Source organism: Chionomys nivalis, chromosome 3, assembly GCF_950005125.1.
Source record: "Chionomys nivalis chromosome 3, mChiNiv1.1, whole genome shotgun sequence".
In the NCBI taxonomy this organism is placed as follows: Eukaryota; Metazoa; Chordata; class Mammalia; order Rodentia; family Cricetidae; genus Chionomys; species Chionomys nivalis.
The window spans coordinates 92,787,629-92,811,295 of NC_080088.1; the positions used below are offsets into that span (position 1 = coordinate 92,787,629).

Here is a 23,667-nt window from a genome sequence, read left to right on the forward strand (position 1 = left end):
TGGAAAAAGAAAGAAGAAGTAGACAGCATGCCTTCCTCTGTTTCAGTAGGTCCTCATGTATTCCAGGGCAGCTTCAAACTTCACAGTAGCTAAGGGTGACCCTGCGCTCCTGATCCTCCTGCCTCCAGCTCCTGTGTTCTAGAATAACAGTTATGCATCACCATGCTAGCTTAGGCGGTGCTGGGGATGGAACCTGGGCTTGTATGTTAGTCAAGAGTTCTACTGACTGAGCCGCATCCCCAGCCCAGAGGCTGTTTTTCACAGGAGCATCAAACACTTGGTCCTCGCTGCCAGCATTTTTTCCTCTATGAGTACAGGGATGCCTCGTGCTTCAGGAGATGGTTGAGGTGCCATCACCCTGGATGGGACACCATGCAGAGGTCTGCTCCTAAGTGACTTATCTCCGACCGGGACTGGAGGTGTCACTTCCTGTCTAGGAGACCCACAGCCTGTGACTGACACAGAAGAGGTGTGAGCAAGTTCTTGGGTATGGCGCTGCACCCATGCACCCTTTACCTGGCCCCAGGAGCAGGGACTCAGTGACACAAGGTGTGGTGTCAAAGCCAGCAGGAAGACAGCAGAGTGGCCATTCAGCTGAGAAGCTACTGACAGATTTCATCCCAGATCTTCGGGTTAATAAAGAGTCGGAGGGCCAGAGTGGTGGCCAGATGCATGAGGTGTCTGTTGTGCAAAAATGAGGACCAGAGCTCAGATCCCAGTGCCCATTAAAAAAGACCAGACAAACAGGCATGGCAGTGGGGCTGGAGAGATGGCTCAGAGGTTAAGAGCATTGCCTGCTCTACCAAAGGTCCTGAGTTCAATTCCCAGCAACCACATGGTGGCTCACAACCATCTGTAATGGGGTCTGGTGCCCTCTTCCAGCCTGCAGGCATACACACAGACAGAATATTGTATACATAATAAATAAATAAATATTTAAAAAAAAAAAACAGGCATGGCAGTGCACCCCTGTCATCCCAGCACCGGGGGGCAGAGATGAGAGGACCAGCCCCATGCTCCTGTGAATTCCACCATGATACACTGAATACTCTGAACCGTCAGCCAAAATAAATCCTCCATCTGAGCTGACAAGACGGCTCGGCAGGTAAAGGGGCTTGCTGCCCTGTCTAACATGAGTCTAATCCCCGGAACCCACATGGTGGAAGCAAAAGAACCAACCCCTGCAAGTCAGCTTCTGAATCTACAGGGAGGTTGTGGTATGCACGTGTGTGTATGGGCACAGGCAGGTACATACCCACACAAAATAACTATAATTTAAATTTATTTATTTTTATTTTATGTGCATTGGTGTTTTGCCATGGGTGTCAGGTCCCCTGGAACTGGAATTACAGACAGTTGTGAGCTGCCATGTGGGTGCTGGGAATTGAATCCAGGTCCTCTGGGTCAAGACCAGTCAGTGCTCTTAAGAATTGAGCCATTTTTCCAGTCCCAAATAAATGTAATTTAAAAATCAAATCTTTTCTCAAGCTGTCTCTGTCAGATGTCTGGCCACAGTGTTGTAGAAGAACTAGCCATCTCCCTGGTGGTTTGAAATGAACTCTCCAATAGAAGGCCTTGGTCTCCCTGACTGGGTCTTGGCAGAGAAAGGAAATGGTCATAAATATTCATCAGCCTTTATGAATATTAATGATACTATTAAATTTTTTTAATACTGATGAGTATCCAATGCCTGCCTGCACAAACACCACCTCAGAAGGTTCCATGCCATTCCTTTTATTTCCTTTTTTCCTCTTTTCTTTTCTTTTGGTTTTTTGAGACAGGGTTTCTCTGCTGTGTTGCCCTGGCTGTCCCAGAACTTGCTCTGTAAACCATGCTGGCCTTGAACTCACAGAGATCAGTTTGCTTCTGCCTCCCAAATGCTGGGATTAAAGGCATGTATCATCACAGCTGGCTCCATTTTCTTTTCTTAATGGGACATTTTCAACCCATGATGATAAAATGGTAGTTTATCAAATACCAACATACTAATTCAACAGCATACTCAGGATCCTGTGTGTTCAATTAAACACCACACATCTAACTTTTCGCTGGGGGATTCTAAGCAGGAGCTTTACCACTGAGCCACACCCCAGCCCCTCACTGGGGGATTCTAGGCAGGTGCTCTACCACTGAGCCACACCCCAGGCCCTCACTGGGGAATTCTAGGAAGGGGCTCTACCACTGAGCCCACTTTTAATGTTTTATTTCTAGATAGTGTCTCACTGAGTTGCTCAGGTTGCCCTTGCCTTGAATTCACTCTGTAATCCAGGCAGGCCTTTAACTTGTGGCCCTCCTGCCTCAGCATCCCAAGTAGCTGGGATAACAGACCTACATCACTAGGTTGGGGCAATGGCTGTGAATCTGACAGCTAGGATACAATCAGCTTTGCTTTGAGCCTCCGACCTGACAAGAGCTTACCTCTGAGCCCATTTCTTCAGGGAGCCCTAGATATGATGTCAGTGCTTACCCTTCTCAAATGCATCCCCACTTCATCAAAGGACTTAGGGGCTGGAGAGATGGCTCAGAGGTTAAGAGCTCTTCCAGAGGACCTGGCACCCACATGGCTGCTCTCAGGCACCCAAAACTGGATTCCAGGGCATCCGACGCCCTCTTATGGCTTCTGTGGGTACTGCACGCGCATGGTGCACAGACAAACGTGTAGACAAAACACATACATAAACAAATTTTTAAAAAATACTACAAGCAAAGCCTGTGATGACTGGGGATGGTTTGGCTATGTCACCCAGGGGTCTTGTCCTCAGGGGCCAGGGAGTTCGAAGCTGAGCGAACCAATGCCCTCGGAAGAGGCACAAGGACCACAGCCACACTCTGTTTCCTGTCTAGTGAGATCCTTCCCTCTTGCACATATTCCAGCTGCTACCACCTCCCTGAGGGCCTCACAGGGTCTCACCAGGCCCTTAAAAATTAATGAACCTCAGAGGGTTTGTTACAGTAACAGCAAACGGAGACAGCTGGCTTCAAATTTAGGCTGTTGTCTAGTGAAGACACTTTGAGACTGTCCCCCTCCAGGGGAGGTGAGGCTTGGATATCCCATCAACTCCTGGGCCCCTTCTTGTGTGTGCTGTTGCCTGACCCAAAGAATCACAAGAGCACAAGGGTGTGGGCGCCACGCTTTACTCCAGCTCTCTCCCACTTTCGTATTAAATATATCTGAAATATATTAATCTTAGAAAACAGTATTAACAGTGTCCTATGAACACAGGCTGCGGAGTAAACAAATCCAGATTGCAAAAGGGTGGGGTGTGTAAAACCCTGGAGTGTGAGGTGCTAGGGTCTTGACTGTTCTGTGGTCTCCTGTTGAGAAAGGTGCGGCACCCTCCACCTGTCACACCAGAAGGCCAAAGAAGCCAGGAGAGACCCCATCCTCAAAGGACTGCCTCACTACGACAGTCATTCAGTTTAATGGGATAGCGTGGGTGCTTATTTGGTGCTGGGGAACTCAGTCTCTGAGCAGGTTTTCTGGCTTGGGATAGCCAAAGAGAACAAAGTCAGCCTCGTAGAGTTTATAGAGCTGCTGCCTCCAGGCCAGGGGGATATTGGCAAACCAATCCTCCTCCCAGCTGCTGGCCGTCCTGTTCCGGTAACTCGGGGGGAAGTGGAGCTGGGAGTCCACTTTGAGGGACCTCAGGAGTTGGGCAGCATCCTCATCCAGGGTCTCCAGCTTCCCCACGAAGTCATAGTCTATCTGGCATGGGTGGCAGAGGCGGTACACCTGTCGCCAGTGCTCGTTGAAGGGCGCCAGCTTCTCGGTGTGGGGGTCTAGCAGGTACTGGATGAAGTTGGCAAAGGAGACCTTGAGACCGGCGCTGAAGGCCTCGCTCACCGAGGCGGGCAGGCTTGTGTGGTTGGCATACAGCCGGAGCATGGGCACCGCGAACTTGCGGTAGAATTCCTCGTTCTCCAGCTCGAACTTGCTGCGGAAGGCCGAGATGAGGCGCACGAAGGGGTCGCGCACAAACAGGAACTTGGTGTATTTCTTCAGCTTGACCTTCATGAGGTGTCGCGAGAACTTCCCATAGCGGCGCCAGAACTTGTTGAAAGTCAGGTGCGTGCTGGTGTTGTGCACGTGCTCCCGGGGGATGTCCAGGGGGTCTCGATAGGGGCTGCCCCGGTCCAGCAGGCTCTCACTCAACACGATCATCACTCGCTTCCAGTTGGTACAGGCTACCTTGGGCACGTAGCAGTAGATGACCCCGTGGCGATCGTCCACGATCAGGTGGTTGAGTTCATAGTTGGGGATGTCATCAAAAGAGCGGTCCTTGGTGGGGAATGCCAGGCTGGCATTGGCACAGAAGTCTCTCAGCAGGCTCCTCCTCTCAGCCTGCTGCCGGTCCCGGTCTGGGTTCTGCTGGGCATCATGAGTGGACCAGTCGTAGCCTCTCACATTCTCCTCCATGTGGTCCAGGACCGGCTTGCTGGGGGTGAGCACGGGGGGCTGCTCAGTTTTTCTTCTGGAATGGTCCTTCTGCTTTGCATCGGAACTAAGTATTGTGTCCAAAAACTCGTCCACATCGGAAGTGAATACATTCTCACCACCCAGTCCTGGGGTGGGCAGGGACTCCAAGATGTGTGGTCTGGATAGGGACGTGTGTAGATAGAAGTGGGCAGTGCCCACATTGTCCCAATAAACAATGATCAAAAGAATCATGAGGACCGACCCCAGTACCAGCCATAGCCGGAAGAGCCGAGGCTTGGTCATGCTGCCCTGGGCAGGGTCCACACCTGGCCCCTCACTTTAGTCCTGTGTACAGCCGGGACATGGTGCTGGGAGATGAACCTGGAGAGGCCAGAACACACCAGTTAGAGGTTCAGAACAGCGTGAGTTTTCTCGCACATGGAAGGCCTTGGGTGGCGGGTATTTGCTGACATTGGGACCCCCCCTCCAATACCCACCAAACAGCCTGCCTGCAGGTCAAGTCTCTAGCCTCCATGTTTGGGGCTTCAGTTACTCCAGCTTTGAGGGTCACCAAAGTAAATAGAGACTCTTCGTCCCTTAACTAAAAAAGGCCAAAGATGTCCGGGGGTGGAGGGGAGTTTATTGGGCGAGCATGAGGACCTGAGTTAGATCCTCAGAATCCACTTCAGCCACGTATGGCTGGCACATTGGTGCAAGCTTTTTATCCCAACACTCTAGAGGCAGAGGCAGGAGGATCTCTGTGAGTTGGAGGCCAGCCTGGTCTACACAGTGAGTTCTAAGACAACCAGGGTTATGTAGAGAGACTCTGTCTCAAACAAACAAACAAACAAACAAACAAACAGAATAAAAATAAAAAATCCAGGTGTGGAGGTGTGTGCATATAATCTCAGTGCTTGGGATGCAGAGACAGGAGGACTCCTGGGGTGCAATGACCAGTCTGTCGAGTCTAGTACGCAAGTCTCAAGTCAAAGAGAGACCCTGCTTCAAAAGAGAAGGTGCATGGTCCAAGGGACCCCTGAGATTGACCTATGACTCAAACACATACCCTACACACATGTGCACTCCCCCACACCCACTCACATACACCCACTTACAAACCCTGAGATGTCACCTGAAGTTGACCTATGACCTCTAGCCTTCATATACACATTTTCTCATATGCATACATACACATAATTTTTTTTAATATTTATTTATTATTTATTATGTATACAACAGTCTATCTGTGTGTATGCCGAAGGCCAGAAGAGGGCACCAGACCTTATTGCAGATGGTTGCGAGCCACCATGTGGTTGCTGGGAATTGAACTCAGGACCTTTGGAAGAGCAGGCTATGCTCTTAACCACTGAGCCATCTCTCCAGCCCCACATAAATTTTTTTTAATAAAAAAAAAAAAACGAGAGAAAATGGTTTCCCAGAAACTAAACACACAAGGAGATGGCAAGGAGGAAGGGAAGGAGGTTGACAGAAACATCCGCTGCCAGGAGGTTACGGCTGAAGTTTATACAATGTCCAAGCTATCCTTCCTCCCAAACCCCTTTCATTGTGCATTCTCAGACCAAACAAGTGCATCTGAGCCAGGCCCTGCTGCAGCATGCAGGAGGACACCAGCAAAGTGACCCACCACTGGAACAGCCTGGCTCCCATGCAGACAGAGTACCCAGAGGGCATGGACCTGAAGCCCAGGTCATGGGCAAGTGATTTGGTTCCCAGGTTCCAAAGCTGGTCCCCAAGGAAGTGCAGCTGTCCCACCACTGAGGCCAAAGTCATGCTCACAGTAGCCCAGCAACAGGAAAAATCGGTCCAGTGACATCCATTCCTCTTAAGCTAAGCACCATGGGAATGTACAGTGGGGACTTCGAAACCACCCTTCACAGAGGTACGGCATTCCCGTTCACCACATGCCATGTGGTAGTCATGGGGCCAGAGCAGACAGATGATCTGCAACCTTCACCACAGGAGCAAGAGACACTGTGGCAGCGCCCGCATGGTGATGTGATAGCCTGGACCTTGACTGCATCTGGATTCAAGAGCTGGGAGGAGATGAATACCTGAGGGTGACCTCTGACCCAAACACACACACCCTACACACATGTGCACCCCCCACACACACACTCATATACACCCACTTACAAACCCTGAGATGGATTTTCACAGTAGGACCTAGAGCTGGGCTGAGTCCACCATGACTCCCATCCCCACTCTAGTGGGAGGACAGGGGACCTGGAGACAGTGCTGCTTGGTACTCAGCTTTCTCCGTCCCTCTCCACCAGTACAGAAAAGATTAGTCATGCAAACATTAATCAAAAGCAAGCAGAAGCGGCTCTATTAATATCAGATGAAGAAAATTTCAGAAGGAAAGAACTTAGTCAAGACGAGGAGAGACATTGCATCATCACAGAAAACTCAACCCACAAAGAAGACATAACAACCACAAATACATATTCATCACATAATATAGCTTCAAAATACATAAAGCGAAAATTCAGACTGGGGATGTAGCTCAGTTAGCAACTACTGAACCCTGAGTTCTATCTCTAGCACTGCATAAAAACAGGTGTGGTGGCACATGCCTGTAATCTCAGTAATAGAGTAATAGGTGGAGATGGGAGGGTCAGGAATTTAAAGTCATCCTGGGCTACATCGTGAGTTTGAGGATAGCCTGGGCTACATAAGACCATGTCTCAAAAAGTTATTTCATATATATTTATATTTACATATATTGTATGTATATGTATATATAGTTGAGTTGTACTCGGGAAAATTCACAATTATATTTGGAGACTTTAACTTTCTACTCTTTTCTTTATATTTGATTTTGTTCGGTTACATGTATTTGTGCGTCCGTCTATGTGAATATCTTCATGCAAGTGAAGATGCCCTCAGAGGCTGGAAGAGGATATCAGAGGCCCTCGAGCTGGAGTTACAGCGAGTTGTAATCCACATGATGTGGGTTCTGGGAACCAAACTTGGGTCCTGTGCCATGACAGTACACCCTGTGAACCGCAGAGCCACCTCTCTAGCCCTGACATTCCGGTCATGATAACCGAGAGGAGCACAGGACAGGGCGTCACTGACACACAAATGCTTCCTGATACAATTTATTTCACTTGTCACCTTCAAGCAACACAACATTCAGCACAGGCCAGAGGTAGACACAGTTAACGGAACTGAAACCATCTGGAATTATTTAGTTACAATGCTATAAAAAACAAGATAACAGTATCAGAAGGGTAATAGAAAAGCTTCGAACACAGGGGAATCAAAAGGCCCACTTCTAAATTAATCTGTGGGCTACCACAAAGGGAATTTTGGTTGGTGCTTGTTGAGATACTGTTTTAAAGGGAAGTTTTGTTGTTTGAGACACTGTTTCAAAGGGGATTTTTTTTTGTCATTTGAGACATTGTTTCAAAGGGGATTTTTGTCATTTGAGACATTGTTTCAAAGGGATTTTCTGTTGTTTGTTATCCGAGACACTGTTTCAATGTACAGGCTCGACTGCTCTCAATCTATCAGCAATTCTCTTCCTCAGCTTCCCTACAGCAGGCACCAGCATCCTTGGCCTCAGAAGTTTTCTTTCAGTGCATGCATGACTACATGCATGGGGGTGCATGCTCATGTCAGAGCGCAAAGGTGGAGGCCAGGAGACAACTTCTCTGGAGCTGATGCTCCCCTTCCATCTCGTTTTGAGACAGGACCTCTCATGTTAGTTAGTCATCGTGTTTATTACACAAGCTTCTGGCCACTTCTTTCCTCTCTGCCTCCCTTTCCACCTTCTGAGTTCTATATTAGATATACACCATTGCATCTGGCTTTTTATGTGGGTTCTGGGGGGTCAAACTCAGGTCATCACACCTACACAGCAAGCACTTTACCCACAGAGTCACCTCAGTCCCTTCAAAGAAAGATTTTAAAAGACACCGGAAATGAAAAATGAGAACACAATGCATCAAACCCCATGGACTCCAGGGAAGCAGGGCCCGAGGTATTGGAAAGTGAGAGGTGACAGATCCGTGATCTAAACTCAGTCAGGTGTCAGGGCACACACTTGTAATTCCAGCAGAGCAAGAGGATCTCTGTGAGTTCGAGCCCAGGCTGCTGAATATAATGAGACGCTGTTTCAAACAAACAAACTAAAACAAGTAAACAAATAATAAATAAAAGCTCCCACCTCTCATAACTGGAATCCATGAATGAAGAAATGACAAGAGCAGGGCAGAAATTGGGAAAATGGAAAATAGGTAAAATAAAGAAATTAATGAGGCAAAAACCTAATTTTTTGGCAAGGATGGTAGTGCCCCATGTACTGCCCCCTGGGGGTGGCTGAAGTGATAGGACAGGCGAGACTGAGCTCCACAGTCACACCCTGTCCCTAAGTAATTCTAGAATCAGGTCTGCTGCAGAAGGAAACTACTGAAGCCACAGCTCACTCTCCCTACGATGTCTCAAAAGGTCACAGGGCTGACAGACCTGTTTATTAAAAATGTGTGGTGGGGGCTGGAGAGATGGCTCAGCGGTTAAGAGCATTTGATGCTCTTGCAGAGGCCCAGGGTTTGGTTCCCAGTATCCACATGGCAGTTCACAAGTGCCTGGAACTCGAGCTCTAGGAGATCAGACACCCTCTTCTGGCCCCCATGGGCACCAGGCACACAGACATACATGCAGGCAAACTTCTCATATGTGTAGAATCAATAAATCTGTTTGAAGAATTTGTGGAATGAAGGAAAGCATGAAAATAAGATTGACATTGAATCTTACTTGGGTTCTTATAGGGAGAAAGACATGGTACCAAATCCCAGAGTTTTCCTTTAATGCCACACTGTGGGTTTTCACACATGATAGGTAAGTACTCTCTGGCTGAGCCACACCCCAGCCCCTCACTGGGGGATTCTAGGCAGCAGCTCTAACACTGAGCTATAATCCCCACCTAATGACTCCTTTCAGACAGTCAAACCCCATCATTTCCTCATCCAGCTTTGAATTGTCCCAGTCAAACAATGCCGGGTCCACTCAGGGCCAGACCTGGGCCAGCTGCAGCCCCCTTGTGACTTTTTACACCAAGGTGAAAAACCCATGGACTCTTTCCACTAAGACACACATTCTCCTTCCAGTCTGAGAGGCCAGAGTTCATTTTTAACATCAAGGCAGTCCTCTCTTGTCATGTCTGACCTCAGACAAACCACATAAACAGCAGTCACAGAAATGAGTCAGCTGCAAACAGGAGAGGGTTCTGTGACAGCGGCCCTTTGAAGGGGCCACTCTGCCACTTTAAAGTCACCTCTCACAGGACTGCAAGGAGGAAAAGGCCTGCCAGGTTAGCGCCACCAGCAGCCAGCTCCACTTTATTTCATTTTTAAGTAGTTTGGGATCTAGGAATGTCTAGCCTTGTTTCCAGACATCTTGGGGGACAACTGTGCTGCCTTCTGTGAGGGTTGGGGAGTCAGCTGGGAGCGCTGGGACAGAGAACCACAGCCATGGTCCCTGCCTGCCTCCAAAACAGTCAGGGACCACAAACGACCTCAGAGAGTAATTTTCCATTTAAAAAATAAGGGCGTTATTTTCAAATCCAAAATCTCCCAACTCCTTCAAAACAGCAGTCAACAGAAGGCCCCGTGTGCTCTGAAGCAACAGCAGCAGCCGACGGGGCAGCTCAGCCAAAGGTGCTGCTATCAGGTAGACAGACTAGCAACAGCGGTGGGACCTGGGCTCTCCCTCCAGCAGGATGCAGCAGAGGCTGTGAGACTTTCACAAATCTGGGTCCCTTGTGCTCCTAAGTGTCCTGATAACCCGGGGCAGGTTCAATACCAGACTCAACAGCAGGGAGGTGTGGTTGTGTGCAACAGGGCCATCAGACACTTCTCTCACCCACCACACACGTAACAATGCCACAGGCAAGTCAAGCACCCAGAGGGCAGGTGCCATGTGGGGACCCAATTGTTCCAAACCACCCATCACACCAACATGGGCGAGGAGTTGGGGACAGAAGGGCAGCCAGCGGCAGACACTGCAGTGGCCTCTGACCCATCATGTCTAGTCACCATTAGCTAACGGTGATGTTGGAAGGCAGAGTCACACCTCCATAAGGGCAGCATCGCTCTTTTAGAGCTCATGACCATTAGGCAAGAATGTCAAATAACACAGGAGGGTTTCTTTTGTGTGTCAACAGGACTAGAGCATTGGAAGTCCAGATATTTAGACAAAGGTTATTCTGGGACTGGAAAGATGGTTCAGTGGGTAAAGTGTCAATCCCAAAACACAACTCTCCTCCTATAAGGGATAAATAGTTTATTTGGGAGCCAAATGAGTGATCAAGCCCTGGCACAGATTCCAGGCTCCAATGTGGTAACAGTTTAAAGTTGTTAATAACATCAGAACAAAGGAAGTTATAAATCAAGGGCTTAGACACACTGTTTCTGTTAAGTTTTGGTTTTTGTTGTTGTTTTGTTTTTTGAGACATGGTTTCTCTGTGTAGCCCTGGCTGTTCTGGAACATGCTCTATAGACCAGGCTGCCCTTGGTGCTACACGCTTGGCATCCCAGTAGTCAGGATGCTGAGACAGGAACATCACAAGATAGGGGGTGTACTTTGGGCACACAGAGAAATCCTGTCTCAAAAAGGAAGGAAGGAAGGAGGGAGGGAGGGAGGGAGGGAGGGAGGGAGGGAGGGAAAGAAAGTGCTCTACTACTGAGTCACACCCCAGCCCCTCACTGGGGATTCTAGGCAGGGGCTCTACCACTGAGTCACACCCCAGCCCCTCACTGGGGGATTCTAGGCAGGTGCTCTACCAACCACTTATCTGTCCCCCCTCTTTTTCCTTTTCATTTTGATACAAGGTCTCATAAAGTACCAGGGCTGGCATTGGACTCACTATGTAGCCAGGCAATCCTGGAATTTGCCATCTTCTTGCTTCAGCCTCTCAAGCAGCTGAGATTATTGGCATGAGTCACCAGGCTGGGCTTATATTAGCCAACTTTTTCACACTCAGTCTCTTTGTGCACACACACTCCCATCTCTGGTTGTTTCCCTGCAGAACTCTACCTTACCAACTACCAATGTTTTCTTTGCCACCTAGACTGGGGGTCTCTTTGTCTCATCACACTGAGTCCTCTGCCACTGAGTAGGGCATAAGAAGCGTGGAGGAAGGAAGCAAAGCTTGGCTGGGAGGGAGGGGAGTAGAGGCCAGCTCCTGTCTGACACAGGTATGTCAGGGAACAGCTCTCTGTCACAGAACCCCAGGGACTCCAGATTCTCATTCCTTCCCAACTGAGTCACTCTGGGCTCTTTGAGCTTTCTCTAACAGGCTTATTGAGGAATGACTGACATAGAATAAAACTCCCCCTTCCTGTTTAATGTGTAGTTTAATATGCCACTGACTGGATTTTGGCATATGTATACTACAATTAATATTCCCCGCTGAGCGTGGTGCTGCAAACCCATCATCCAGCACTCCGGAGGTGGGGGCAGGAGGAAGAGGAGTTCAAGGACAGCTTGCAGCACACAAGATCCAGTCTTTAAAAATAAATAAGAGAAGATGCACCAGGTGGTGCACCCCTTTAATCCCGTCACTCAGGAGGCAGAGGTGGGCAGATCTCTGTGTGTTCAAGGTCAGCCTGGTCTACTGAGCGAGTTCCAGGACAGTTTTTCCAAAACTACACAGAGAAACACCCTGTCTCAAAATAATAATGATAATAATAATAAGAAGAATAAAATAAATTAAATTAAAATAAATAAGTTGCTGCCAACCTCTGACACTTAGCCATGGCAATTTCCAGTTTTCTAGAAGGTAAATGGAATCATATACCAGAGAGGCTGTGCTTGTATGGCTTTCCTCAGCATAGTGCTTCTGAGGTTCACCCAGGCCATCATTTACGTCAGGAGACTGTACCTTTTCTTATTGCTGGGTGGTATTCCACAGTACTGTACCAGAGAGAGGGCTCAGCAGGCAAAGGCACTTGCCTCCAAGCCTGACAACCTGAGTTTGACCCCTGGTATTCACATGGTGGAAGGAAAGAACCGACTCCCTCTAACTCTGTCATATGTATATGCACACACGTGCACATGCGCATACACAAATATATGTAATAATTTTTTTAAATAAAAAACCACTGGGGATATAGGCCCATGATAAAGTACCTGTCTATAGTCCCCCACTGAGGGACTGGGGTGTGGCTCAGTGGTAGAGTACCTGCCTACAATCCCCCAGTGAGGGGCTGGGTGTGGCTCAGTGGTAGAGCCCCTGCCTAGAATCCCCCAGTGAGAGGCTGGGGTGTGATTCAGTGGTAGAGCACCTGCTTAGACTCCATCAGTGAGATTGTTCAACAGTAAAGACATTTGCTGGACAAGCCTGGTGGCCTGAGCAAGAGGGAAAAACTGAGTGCACTGACTGCCTCCCCTCACATCACAGCATACACACAGTAAGAATAAATTAAAATTTTAAATTAAAAAATAAAATAGGGACTGGAGAGATGTCTCAGTAATTAAGAGTACTGGCTGCTCTTAAAGAGGATCCAGGTTCAGTTCCCAGAATCCACATGGCGGCTCACGATCATCTACAGAGAGTTCCACGCCTTTTCCTGGCTGCTCAGACATGCATGCAGAAAAGATATCCATTTACAGAATTTTTATTTTTAATTTTTTTAAGGTTGAAGGAAAGGAGTGACACCAAAAGTTGTCTTCTAATCTTCACATGAGTGCTATGGTACACACACCCAAACTCACATGAATTCATATGAACACACATACATGCATGCATGCACACACACGCACATGCATACAAATCTTTCATTTATTTTTAATTAACCCTATATACTAAGATGGCACGTGCAAATAAAACTGCAATGAATAGTCACATTGATATGAATTTATGCCATGAAAATCGAGAGCTAAATGGGCGGTGGTGATGCTTGTATTCCCAGCATGCAGAGGGTTGAGGCAGGAGCATCAGGAGTTCAAAGGCAGGCTAAGTTACGAAGTGAGACTCTGCCTCCATAGAAATGGGAGGACTAGGGAAAACTTTAATCTGTGAAGCCTGACTTGCCATCATGTGGACCCCAGTTGCAACTTTAATATCTATGAGAAAGCCAGGTGTGGTGGTGAAGTTTTGTAATCCCAGCACTGGAGAGAGGAGACGAGAGGACTTGGAGCTGTTTGGTGGCCACCCTATCTGAATCCATATGACCCCAGGTTATTGAGAGAGAAAATGACTGGAAACAAAAACAAGATGGACAGCGCCTGAGGAATGACACCTCGGGTCATTTGGATGTTGTACACACACACATACACACACGTAGGCACACATATACATGCACACATGGGGTAGTGTGTAAATCAAGATCAAATTTGGTCTTTGACCACAAATGACTTCTGTAGAGCTGGGCCTCAAGTGCAGAGGTTATCAGTCATGTTATCCCCACCACCACCACCCCACTGCGCTGATCAGACTGCAGCTTTCAAGTATACAAGACATCAATGCAGCCCAGCGCAGGTCAACAGCTCCAAACCAGATTGGGAGTTCTCCAAAGATAAGGACCATAGCTAATATACCTTCAACACTCCAAGTTCAAAATTCAAGTTTGTGTTGCCTGATCTGAAGATAAGGCAAATATAAGCCCTAAGTCAATGCACACACATGTCAAAGATATTTTCCATCACCATCAGACATGTCAGAAAGATCAGTTTAAGACATGTTTGGGTGGGGTTGGAGAGATGACTCAGTGGTTAAGAGCACTGGTTGCTCTTCCACAGGTCCTGAGTTCAATTCCCGGCAACCACATGGTGGCTCACAACCATCTGTAATAAGATCTGGTGCCCTCTTCTACATATGTGCATACATGTAGGCAGAACTGTATACACAATAAGTAAATAATTTTTAAAAAAAAAAAAAAAAGACATGTTTGGGACCAGACCTGGCACAAGCTGTCATCCCAGCTACTCAAGTACAAATTCTACCTGGGAAATAGTAAGTTCAAGAACATCCTGGGCAATTTAGCAAGACCTTGTCTCAAAATAAAACAATCAAAAGGGGTTGGGACCCAGGGTGTGGTGTTGTACGCCTTTAATCTCAGCAGAGGCAGATAGATCTTTTTGAGTTTAAGGTGGATCTTTATGAGTTCAAGGTGCCAGTCAAGGTTACAAAAAGAGGGTTGAGGAAGTAGCTTACTAGAGCCTCTGCCTAGAATCCTCCAGTGAGGGGCTGGGGTGTGGCTCAGTGGCTAGAATCCCTCATGAGAGACTGGGGTGTGACTCAGTGGTAGAGCACCTGCCTAGAATCCCCCAGTAAGGGTGGAGGGTATAGCTCAGGGTAGAACACTTGCCTAGAATTCCTCAATGAGGGGAACAGAAAACAACAGTAGACCATGCTTGACTTCCCTGTGGAGCCTGCCCATAGCCCCTCCCCGCCTAGGCCCCTCTACCCACCCAAGCTCTCACAGCCCTGACTTGTATTGCTCCAATGCCCTGCCCCTCTCTCTGCTTCTACCCTCCTACCTTCATATCTCTTTCTCCAGTCTCCCCTTCCTGGTGTCCCTGGGTTCCATAGTGGTGACCAGGCCTGTTTATCTTTCCTCTTGGTCACTCCTGTATAGCAACAGAGAGGTTCCTTGTCATTCATCAGTGGCCTGGTGGGACAAGGCTCCGCTGCACCGATGTCCCTCTGCTGGGTCAGTCACGCCCTGGGGCACTTCAAAGCTCACTCTGTTCCAAGGCCTTCCTAGTCACGCCTCAGAAAGTGGGGCACAGCTGCAGGCCCCCAACTCTGTCATCGCCCACCGTGTAACCATCTCTTCTCTCAGCACCCGTCACAGATCTGTCACTGTGTAGAGACCATCACCACTCACACTAAGAAACTCTGGGAGGGAGGACCCATCTTATTTATCCCAGCACATCCTCAAGGCACAGGGCACCCGGGGTTCACGTGAGGTAGGTGACTACCATTCTCTGCCATCCTAACTCTGAAAGTGGGTGCCAAGCGAGAAAGGGTCACTAGCACTCCCGCCACTTGTAATTATGCTTAAAAACTCCTTTACAGGAGCTGAGAGGCTCAGAGGGTAAGAGTGCTTCCTGCATAAGAATGAGGATATGAACTTGAACTCTCTCATCAATGTAGAGCTGGACATGTCTACACATGTACCTGGAAAAGCAGTGCTGCGGCTGGGTGGCGGACAGGAGGGTCCTGAGGCCTTGCTGGCCAGCCAGGCCAAAACAGCAAGCTCCAGGTTCTGCAAGGGCCAGCTCACAGGCTGCTCTTCCAGAGGACTTGGGTTCGAGTCTCAGCATTCACATCAAACAGGTCACAACTGCCTGTAGCTCCAAGACCAGGAGAGCCAACAGCCTCTCATAGCTTCCGTGAGCACTTGGACACAAGTGAGCATCCATACACATACGCATGGATAAAAATACATCTTAACGGAAACGAAAAGGGGCAAAGATGACCAGAGCTGAGACGGGACACAGAGAACAACGAGAATAATGAGGGAAAATGCGCAGGAAAGCCCCACCAGCTAGCAAGAGCAGAACACAAGCCGACCAAGGAGGGGAAGTTCCTTGCTCCAAGACAGCTATGCTTGGCTGAGACTGCTGCAATCTGTAGTGATGGAGCCTGGCAAGTTCCTTAGCAACCAGTATCCCTTCCTCTTTCCCTATCTTCACAGCTGCTTCTCCCTCATTCTGCTCTCTCTGAGATACGAGCTCACTATGTAGCTCAGACTGGCCTCGGACGAAGAAATCCACCCACCTCTGCCTCCTGCAGGCTGCCGCATATGCCCAGCTTTGATTGCCAGTTCACCCAGTTCACCCTGTGCACCTAATCCTCAGTCACTGCCCCCCAGCCCTGGGCTTTAGGTCTGACTTCCCTCATCTCAGCAGGTGACGTCACAGGGTGTCCTCTCTCCTCCGGCCCCTCCCAGGCATGTCATGACTCCAATTAGAATAGCGGCCGGTGTTCACACACAGCCACAGCTATGGGGGAGACTATCCGCAGCTGGGGCTGCCGGGACGGTAGTTATTTTTCTTTTCCCTCCCGCACAACAGTTTGTTTTCCCAGGAACTAATAACAGTCTTGTGTTTTCGTTTGCTTTGTTGCCTGTGTTCTCAGGACTAATCCAGCCTCAACCCTGCCAACCATGTCAAGACCCCGGCAGCTGTTCCAGTGCACAGACCTATGAGTCCATCCCCTCCGAACGCAGCCTCTCCCGGAGTCCCGCGAGCTCCTGGGTCAGGAGCACCTGTGGCCATGTCACCCTTCTGGTCCCCTGGCCACCTCTGCCTGCAACGGCTCTTCTCACCCATCTCCAGGGAGCACACTGTCCCTCCAACTATCTTTTTATGTCTAGGCTCAATACCTTACACAGGGACACAAGCTGGCCAGTCACCCTCAAGTTCAGGAGAGACAACTTTGGACCTTCTATCAAGGGCCGAGACTGTGGACTATGCTTGAGGACAGAGCTCAAGGGAACAAGGTTTTCCCTCGGGAACTGTCCGCTCACTGACTTATTTTTGGTGTGTGTGTGTGTGTGCACAGAGACCAGGGGCTGATGTCTGGGTGTCTTCTTCAGTCACTCTCCACTTCATGTTTTGAGACAGAATTTCTCACTGAACCTGGAACCCATTGATTTTGCCAGACTGGCTGCCAGTGAGCCCCAGGGATCCTCCTGTCCCCACCCCCTTCTCTGCCAGCACTGAGCCTTGGGTATACATGGCCATACTTGGTTTTTACATGGGTGCAAGTGATCCATACTCAAGTTCTCACGCGTGCACGGTCAGCATTTATCCACTGAAATAGCTATGAAATCTTTTGTTAAGTTTTTTCTTTTTTTGAGACAGGTTCTCATGTAGCCCAGGCTAACCCCAAACTACTTGATAAGCAACGGATGACCCTGAACTTTTAACCCCCCTATGTTCCTATTCTCTCTCCTCCCCCGGCCCTCAGTCAGCCTCCCAAGTGCTGGGATTACAAGTGTGAACTACCAGGCCCACTATAAGTTGGGCTTTTTGAGACAGGGTCTCACTATGTAACACAGGCTGGCCTCTCCCCTCCTGCCTCAGCCTCCCAAGCCCTAGGAAGACAGCATGTGCCACCACACCTCCACCTCATCCTGTACGGAGTTATTAATTATTTATGAGTTCTTCTTCCTTTTCAGTTTCCAAGACAGGGTTTTACCATGTAGCCCTGGAACTCACTATGCAGGCGAGGCTGGCCTCGAGCTCACTGAGGTCCACCTGCTTCTGCCTCCTTAGTGTGTGCCACCACTTCCCGGCTCATTTATGAGTTACTTTAGAAACAATCGAGTATTCGAACCATGGACTGGCCACTGCTACTTCTAGGTCTCTTCTCTCGGGTCCTCCAGTTGTGAGGCTAAAGGGAAAGGCTGGGGGCACAGGTGGGCTGCCCAGCCTGGGAGCCAGATGCTCTCACCCGTGGCTCTCCCTGGTGCTCTGAAGGCAGCACCTCCCCCACTGGCCACTGGGTTTGTCGTTTCCCATTTGGCAAGTTTCAGGGTTTCTAAATAGTTTTAGAAACCTCCCTGGCTAACAGCAGGAAGTATTATGTGAGAGGGTTAGCTATTTCAGCCGCATGTGGGGCCAGCATCAACCATCAGCAGGGGCTGCACACACCAAAGGGGTGTGAAACTCACCATTAGCCCCTCTAGCTCTAGCCCCTCCCCAGCTCCTCCTCCCCCTCTTCCATTTCCATCTCCTCCTCCTGCTCCTCTGGTCTCCACCTTATAGGGATCACAGGCTTCCTTCTATTTGAAAGACAAACTTTTTTTTCCCCCGGGAGGGGTAATGGTGGAGTCTCAAGGTAGGGTTTCTTTATATAGCCTTGGTTGTCCTGGAACTAGCTCTGTAGACTAGGCCGGACTTGAACTCAGAGATCCACCTGCCTCTGCCTCCCCAGTGCTGGGATTAAAGCTGTGCACCACCACTGCCCTACTGAAATACAAACTTATTAAAAAACTGGTAGTGAAGATGTAAGCTGTTTTAAAACGATGAGAGTCCAGGGCTGGGGGTGTGGCTCAGTTGGTAGGGGGCTCACCCAGCATGCACAGAGCCCTGGGTTCTACCTCTAGCATTGCATAAACCAGGTGTAGTGGCTCATGTCAGGAATGCTGGCACTTGGGAGGTAGAAGCAGTATGATCTGCAGTTCTGGGCCATCCTTAGCTACAGAGGTGAATGAAGGGTTACCTGAGACCTTGTTTCAAAATCTATATAGTGAGCTGGGCAAAGCGGTGTATGCCCTTAATCCTACCACTCAGGAGACAGAGCAGGCATATCTCTCTGACTTCGGGGCTAGCCTGGTATACAAAGCAAGTTCCAGGACAGCCAGGGCTACACAGAGAAACCCTGTCTTGAAAAAAATACAAACAAAAAGAAACACACATATACATACACACATAAATACACACACACACACACGCTTTCTCACCTGATTTTTTTTTTTTTCGAGACAGGGTTTCTCCGTAGCTTTTTGGTTCCTGTCCTGGACCTAGCTCTTGTAGACTAGGCTGGCCTCGAACTCACAGAGATCCGCCTGCCTCTGCCTCCCTAGTGCTGGGATTAAAGGCGTGTGCCACCACCGCCCGGCTTTACCGGATTTTTTTTTCAGTATTATGAGTGAACAGGCTGTTTTCACCCCCAGCATCTCCTGGCCTGCCGTCCTAGAACAAACATTGCCCCCGCCCAGCCCTTGCGATTGTGTGGTAATGACCATAAACTGGTAAGTGCACAGTCACTGAGTGTGCACTTCTCTCCTTCCTCAGGTTCTGAGCTCCTGAGGTTTCAAGCCTGAGCACACACACCTCGTGCTGAAGGTCTGCAATGTCACACCTTCTTAGCATCTAAAGTTCACACCCTGTCCCACGCCTCTCCTGGCACCCAGCGTGGTGGAGTGGCTGCCCCACCCCAGATCTCACGTCACTTCTGCCTTCTGCCCAGTTCCTACCATATCCTAAGGAGAGCCTCGCTGCCCAAAGAAGCCCTTAGGGACTTCGGACTCCTCATCCTCTCCTTAGCTACTGTGTTATACCCACGCTCCACGATGACACGCACTACATCTCCCTAGACCCCGAATTCACCTGCCCTTCCCTCTAGGATCATGGCTTTACCTCTAACAGACCTGGTCCTCGCTCATGCCAGACCTTGACTGCAATCTCCAGCAACCGAACTTGGGCTCCAGCATGGCATCCAGGTCCTTCTCAAGCAAAAATAGGTCTTTTCAGGGCCAGGAGGATGGCTGAGTTATAAAGGGCTTGACTCGTTGAGATCCCCAGAAGTCACAGAGTAAAAATAAAAATACCTGGCATTGTGCCATATGCCTATAACCCCAACACTGGGGAGGCAGAAACAGGGGGGATCCTGGGGCTCACCGATCAGCTAGCCTTGCCAAATTGGTGAATTCCAGACCTCTGTCTCAGTGGAGGAGGTGGTTAGCATTCTGGCTTTCAACGCACCTGCACACAAGCCCCGCCCCCCACAAGGGGGCCTTAGTCCCCCTGCTCTACCCAAGTCTCATCCCCTATGAGCATCGCAGCTCAATGTCTCCTGCATTAATTAGCTGCTTCTTCCTGTCACACTTGGTCTCTTCTGTTTGGCTAGTTTCTTAGAGACAGGGTTTCACATAGTCCAGGCTAGCCTGCAGCTGCCTTCAGTTCTTCAGCACCACGGTTACAGGTATGTGCCACCTTTTCTGGCGTCCTCTGCATAATGCGAACTTCTTTCACACAGTGGCACTTGAACTGTATCACCGGATCGAGCATACCTGAGCCAGGTGGACCTGAGCTGCCCAGGGCCCGTGGTTTCCAGCAGGCCACCCAATTTAGTGGTTTGCCCATGCAACGAGAAACTGATGACGCAGGACCACAGACACCGGACGACAGTAAACAGTCACTGCCCTCCGCCCCCCTGCAAATTCGGTTCCAAATCCTAGCAACTCATGTGTAAGGAAATTAAACATGAAGATTCTCGGCAGACACAGTCTCACCCTGTAGCTCAGCCTGGTCCGGACCTCACTATGCAGCCCAGGCTGCCCTCAAAACTCACAGCAATCCCTTTGCCTCAGCTCGAAAGTGTTGGCACCACACTCGGCCTCAGGCAACTCTCGAAGTGCACTATCATTCCCTGCAGGCAGGAGTTTCCTGATAATCTTTTTCCTCTCCTTCGCATCCAGACACAGGGCCCTAACTCGTGTTACCAAGCCTGGAGGCACACCATAGAGCCTCAGCAATCCAAAGGCTCACAGCACCACTCCACCCCGAGGCTCACATTCTCATTCAACCTGGGGCTCCCATCGCAATGTGGGATTATAAAATAAATAATTTAAGAAGGTTGCAAACATTACAGTTCTCCATGCAACAGCCAGGCGGATGTGCGGAGCCCAGGGTCTGCCAGCAATGTCTTCAGATGTCTTCGTGGCCAGAAGCCCAAAAAGAAGATAGGTCCTACTGTTAGCCACTAATGTTCAGCTTCCTATGGCCCACCAGGCATGAGGCTGCTGCTGGGGGCAACCGCAGCAATGCTCAGCCCCATCTATGAGCTGGGGTCTGCACTGCTGTCTGTGGCCAGCCAAGTTCAGGGGCAGGAGGATGCTCAACGGACTGGGGTGAGATGTGGAGCCAGTGCTTGCTCTGTGCAAAAACTCGCTTCACAGACAGCCTCCCGCAAGGTCTTGCCGGGACACTGCAGCACGCCAGTCCCAAAACAATTGCTTTCTCGCCTGTCCCCCCACATAGCCAGAGACAAGACTGATGTGCCCCCCCCCCCAATCTCAGAGTCAGGCGTTTCTACTGCAAAGGAGATTGGCCAAGCGACCACACCCTCTTCCACGCATTCTGCACGGCTTCACAAGAAGATGGCTCAGAGAAGGTGTCTGCTGGACCAAGGTCACAAAGCCAGCTGGCCAGAACCGGGATTCGAACCCAGGAGCACGTGGGAGCTGCCAAAGCCGTGCAGAATGGGGTACGGATTTGCATCGCCCACCCGTGGGCCCTCGCCCCCACCCCGGACCCGGGAGTCCCTCGCACACTTCACTCCACTCGAGCCTGCGCTCCTCACCTAGCGCCCGCTATTGCCACCGCCGCTCCAGCTGCTGCTGCCGCTTCTGCGGGCGATGTCGCCTCCTCCCGCTATCCGCCCCTCCCGCTATCCGCCCCGCCCGAGGCGCGGCCCCGCCCCCCAGCACGACCCCCTCCTCCATCCTCTCGCGAGAACTAGCTAGTGGGACTACGCCCGTCCTTGAGGCGCCTGCGCACTCCTCCCCACCCTCGCCCCACGCCAGCCCGTGCCATGTGGCGCCTTATTTACGGCCAGCGATTAGTCCCACCCACCATCCACTGGGAGCCCCGCCCCTTCCACAGCCACCAATCCGGGGTGGGGGCGTGGCTGATCTCACGAGGCGGGGCCGGTCTAGCGATTCGAACTCCAGCGTGGGCAAAGCTGGCTGACAACCGCGTCAGAGTTTATGGGGCTAAAGAGAGAGCATGCAGGTAAAGCTCTTAGTGAAAGCCAGGCATGGTGTCTCAGGCCTGTCACCCCAGCTACATCGGGGCGCTGAGGCAGTAGGATGGAAAGTTCCAGGCTAGCCCTACTTAATGAGATCCTCTTCTCAAAAGGCAACCAAGGTTTGGGGAGAGGGCTCAGGGGGTAGAGTGCTGGCCAGGCGACTGTGAGAACCTGTGTTCAGAGCCCTACCACCCACGCTCATGAGCCAGGCTCCGCGGTGGCTGCCTGTAATGCCAGCGATGCCAAGATGGGCAGAGACAGAGCGATCCCTGGAGCTTGCTGGTTGCTCAGCCCACTCTATTGGTGAAGTTTCAGACCAATGAGAACTCTGTCTCAAATAAAAGTTGGAAGGTGCAGAGGTTATCTTCTGCCCTCCACACACCGCAAGGGACCACCTACACAGAGCAAAGCAAGCATGGTGGCACCTGGAATCCTAGCACTGAGCAGCCTTCTCAAAACAGGGGACTCTTTCGATGCCAGCAGACTCTCCCGGAGCCCAGGATAGAGACCTCTTTTTGTAGCAATCTGACAGAATGGCAGAGGGCAGAGCCTAGCAGGATTGATTATATTTCAGTGGTGGGTGATTCCCAACTTACTACTAGGACTCAAATCTTACAGCTAACTACCCTGAGTTGCCTAGTGTGCGCATGACCGGCTCAGGCTCCTATGCGGTTCTGGAGGCCACAGCAGGAATCCAGGTCCCAAGCAGGCTGGTTCTGATAGAGTTCTTGCAGAAAGCTTGTGGGAGGCTTTTCTGGTCCTGTGTGCTTCTGCAGGCAGGATCAGGAACACCCCGTGATCTCATTTTATTGCCACTCTACTGACCCAGTGCCCAAATAAGGTCACTTCTGAGGCACTGGGAGCTAGAGAGCCAATATCTCTTTCTTTTGCGGGGCGGTGAGGGGTAGGGATGTAGCGGGGAGATAGAACACAGTAAGTTTCAGGACTGGTGTGACTGAGTAGAGTGCTTGCCCAGCTCTGGGTTCCATCCCTATTAGTGCGTAAACAATGCATGGCGGCACATCTTCAACTCCAGCACATTCCGGAGGTGGAGACAGGAGGATCAGGATCAGCTTTGGATACACAGTGAGCCTGAAGGTAGCAGTGTCTCCAAAACAAAGTATAAATGTCATGAAATATGTTCATTTTTGTTGTTGTTGTTGTTGACAGGATCACTCTATGTAGCTCTGGCTATTCTGGAACCAGGCTGGCCTAGAATACACAGAGGTCCACCTGCCTCTGCCCCTGCCTCCTGAGTGCTGGGATTAAAGGCATGCATCACTATGCCTGAACAATACGCCTGCATTTTATTTAGGCAGGTGTTACGGCACTCGCTTATAATTCCAACGCTTGGGCAATGGAGGCAGGATTGCAAGTCTGAGGTCAGCCTGGGCTACGTAAATGTTATTTTCTATTACATATCAGCTGGAATGGCTTATGCCAGTATAAACACTGACAACTCCAAATGCAAGTGAAACGGCAGAGCAAGTGGGTGGCCTTCCATGGCAGGTGGAAGTGCAGCATTGTGTGCCTCTGAGAAACTGTGTGGCAGTGCCATACAAAACATACATCTTCCTGGGGCTGGGCAGGTGGCTCAGTGGGGAGGAGCAGTGCTGGCTGAGCATGCATTTAGGATCCAGTTTTGAACCCCAGCAACCATGTGAAAGACTGGGTCTGGCCCCATGCATGCCTACACCCTCAGTGTCGAGGAGAGGGGAGGAGTAGAACCAGGAGG

General features: G+C 50.1%; 1 protein-coding gene across 4 annotated transcripts; it reads right to left on the reverse strand.

The window, feature by feature from the left end:
• Nucleotides 1-1,022: 1,022 nt before the first annotated feature.
• Chst12 (carbohydrate sulfotransferase 12) lies at nt 1,023-21,592 on the reverse strand. 4 transcript variants are annotated; one of them, XM_057766170.1, is made up of 4 exons: nt 21,486-21,538; nt 20,773-20,838; nt 14,924-15,013; nt 1,023-4,798 (listed from the first exon to the last, which is right to left on the reverse strand). In XM_057766170.1, exon 4 carries the CDS (start codon nt 4,718-4,720, stop codon nt 3,461-3,463), a length of 1,260 nt encoding a protein of 419 aa, XP_057622153.1. In that variant the 5' UTR covers nt 4,721-4,798; nt 14,924-15,013; nt 20,773-20,838; nt 21,486-21,538; the 3' UTR covers nt 1,023-3,460. The 4 variants fall into 4 exon arrangements, with proteins under 4 accessions (XP_057622153.1, XP_057622151.1, XP_057622152.1 ...); XM_057766168.1 differs by lacking the exon at nt 20,773-20,838 and having other exon boundaries at nt 21,486-21,591; XM_057766169.1 differs by lacking the exons at nt 14,924-15,013; nt 20,773-20,838 and having other exon boundaries at nt 21,486-21,592.
• Between the last annotated feature and the right edge of the window lie 2,075 nt (nt 21,593-23,667).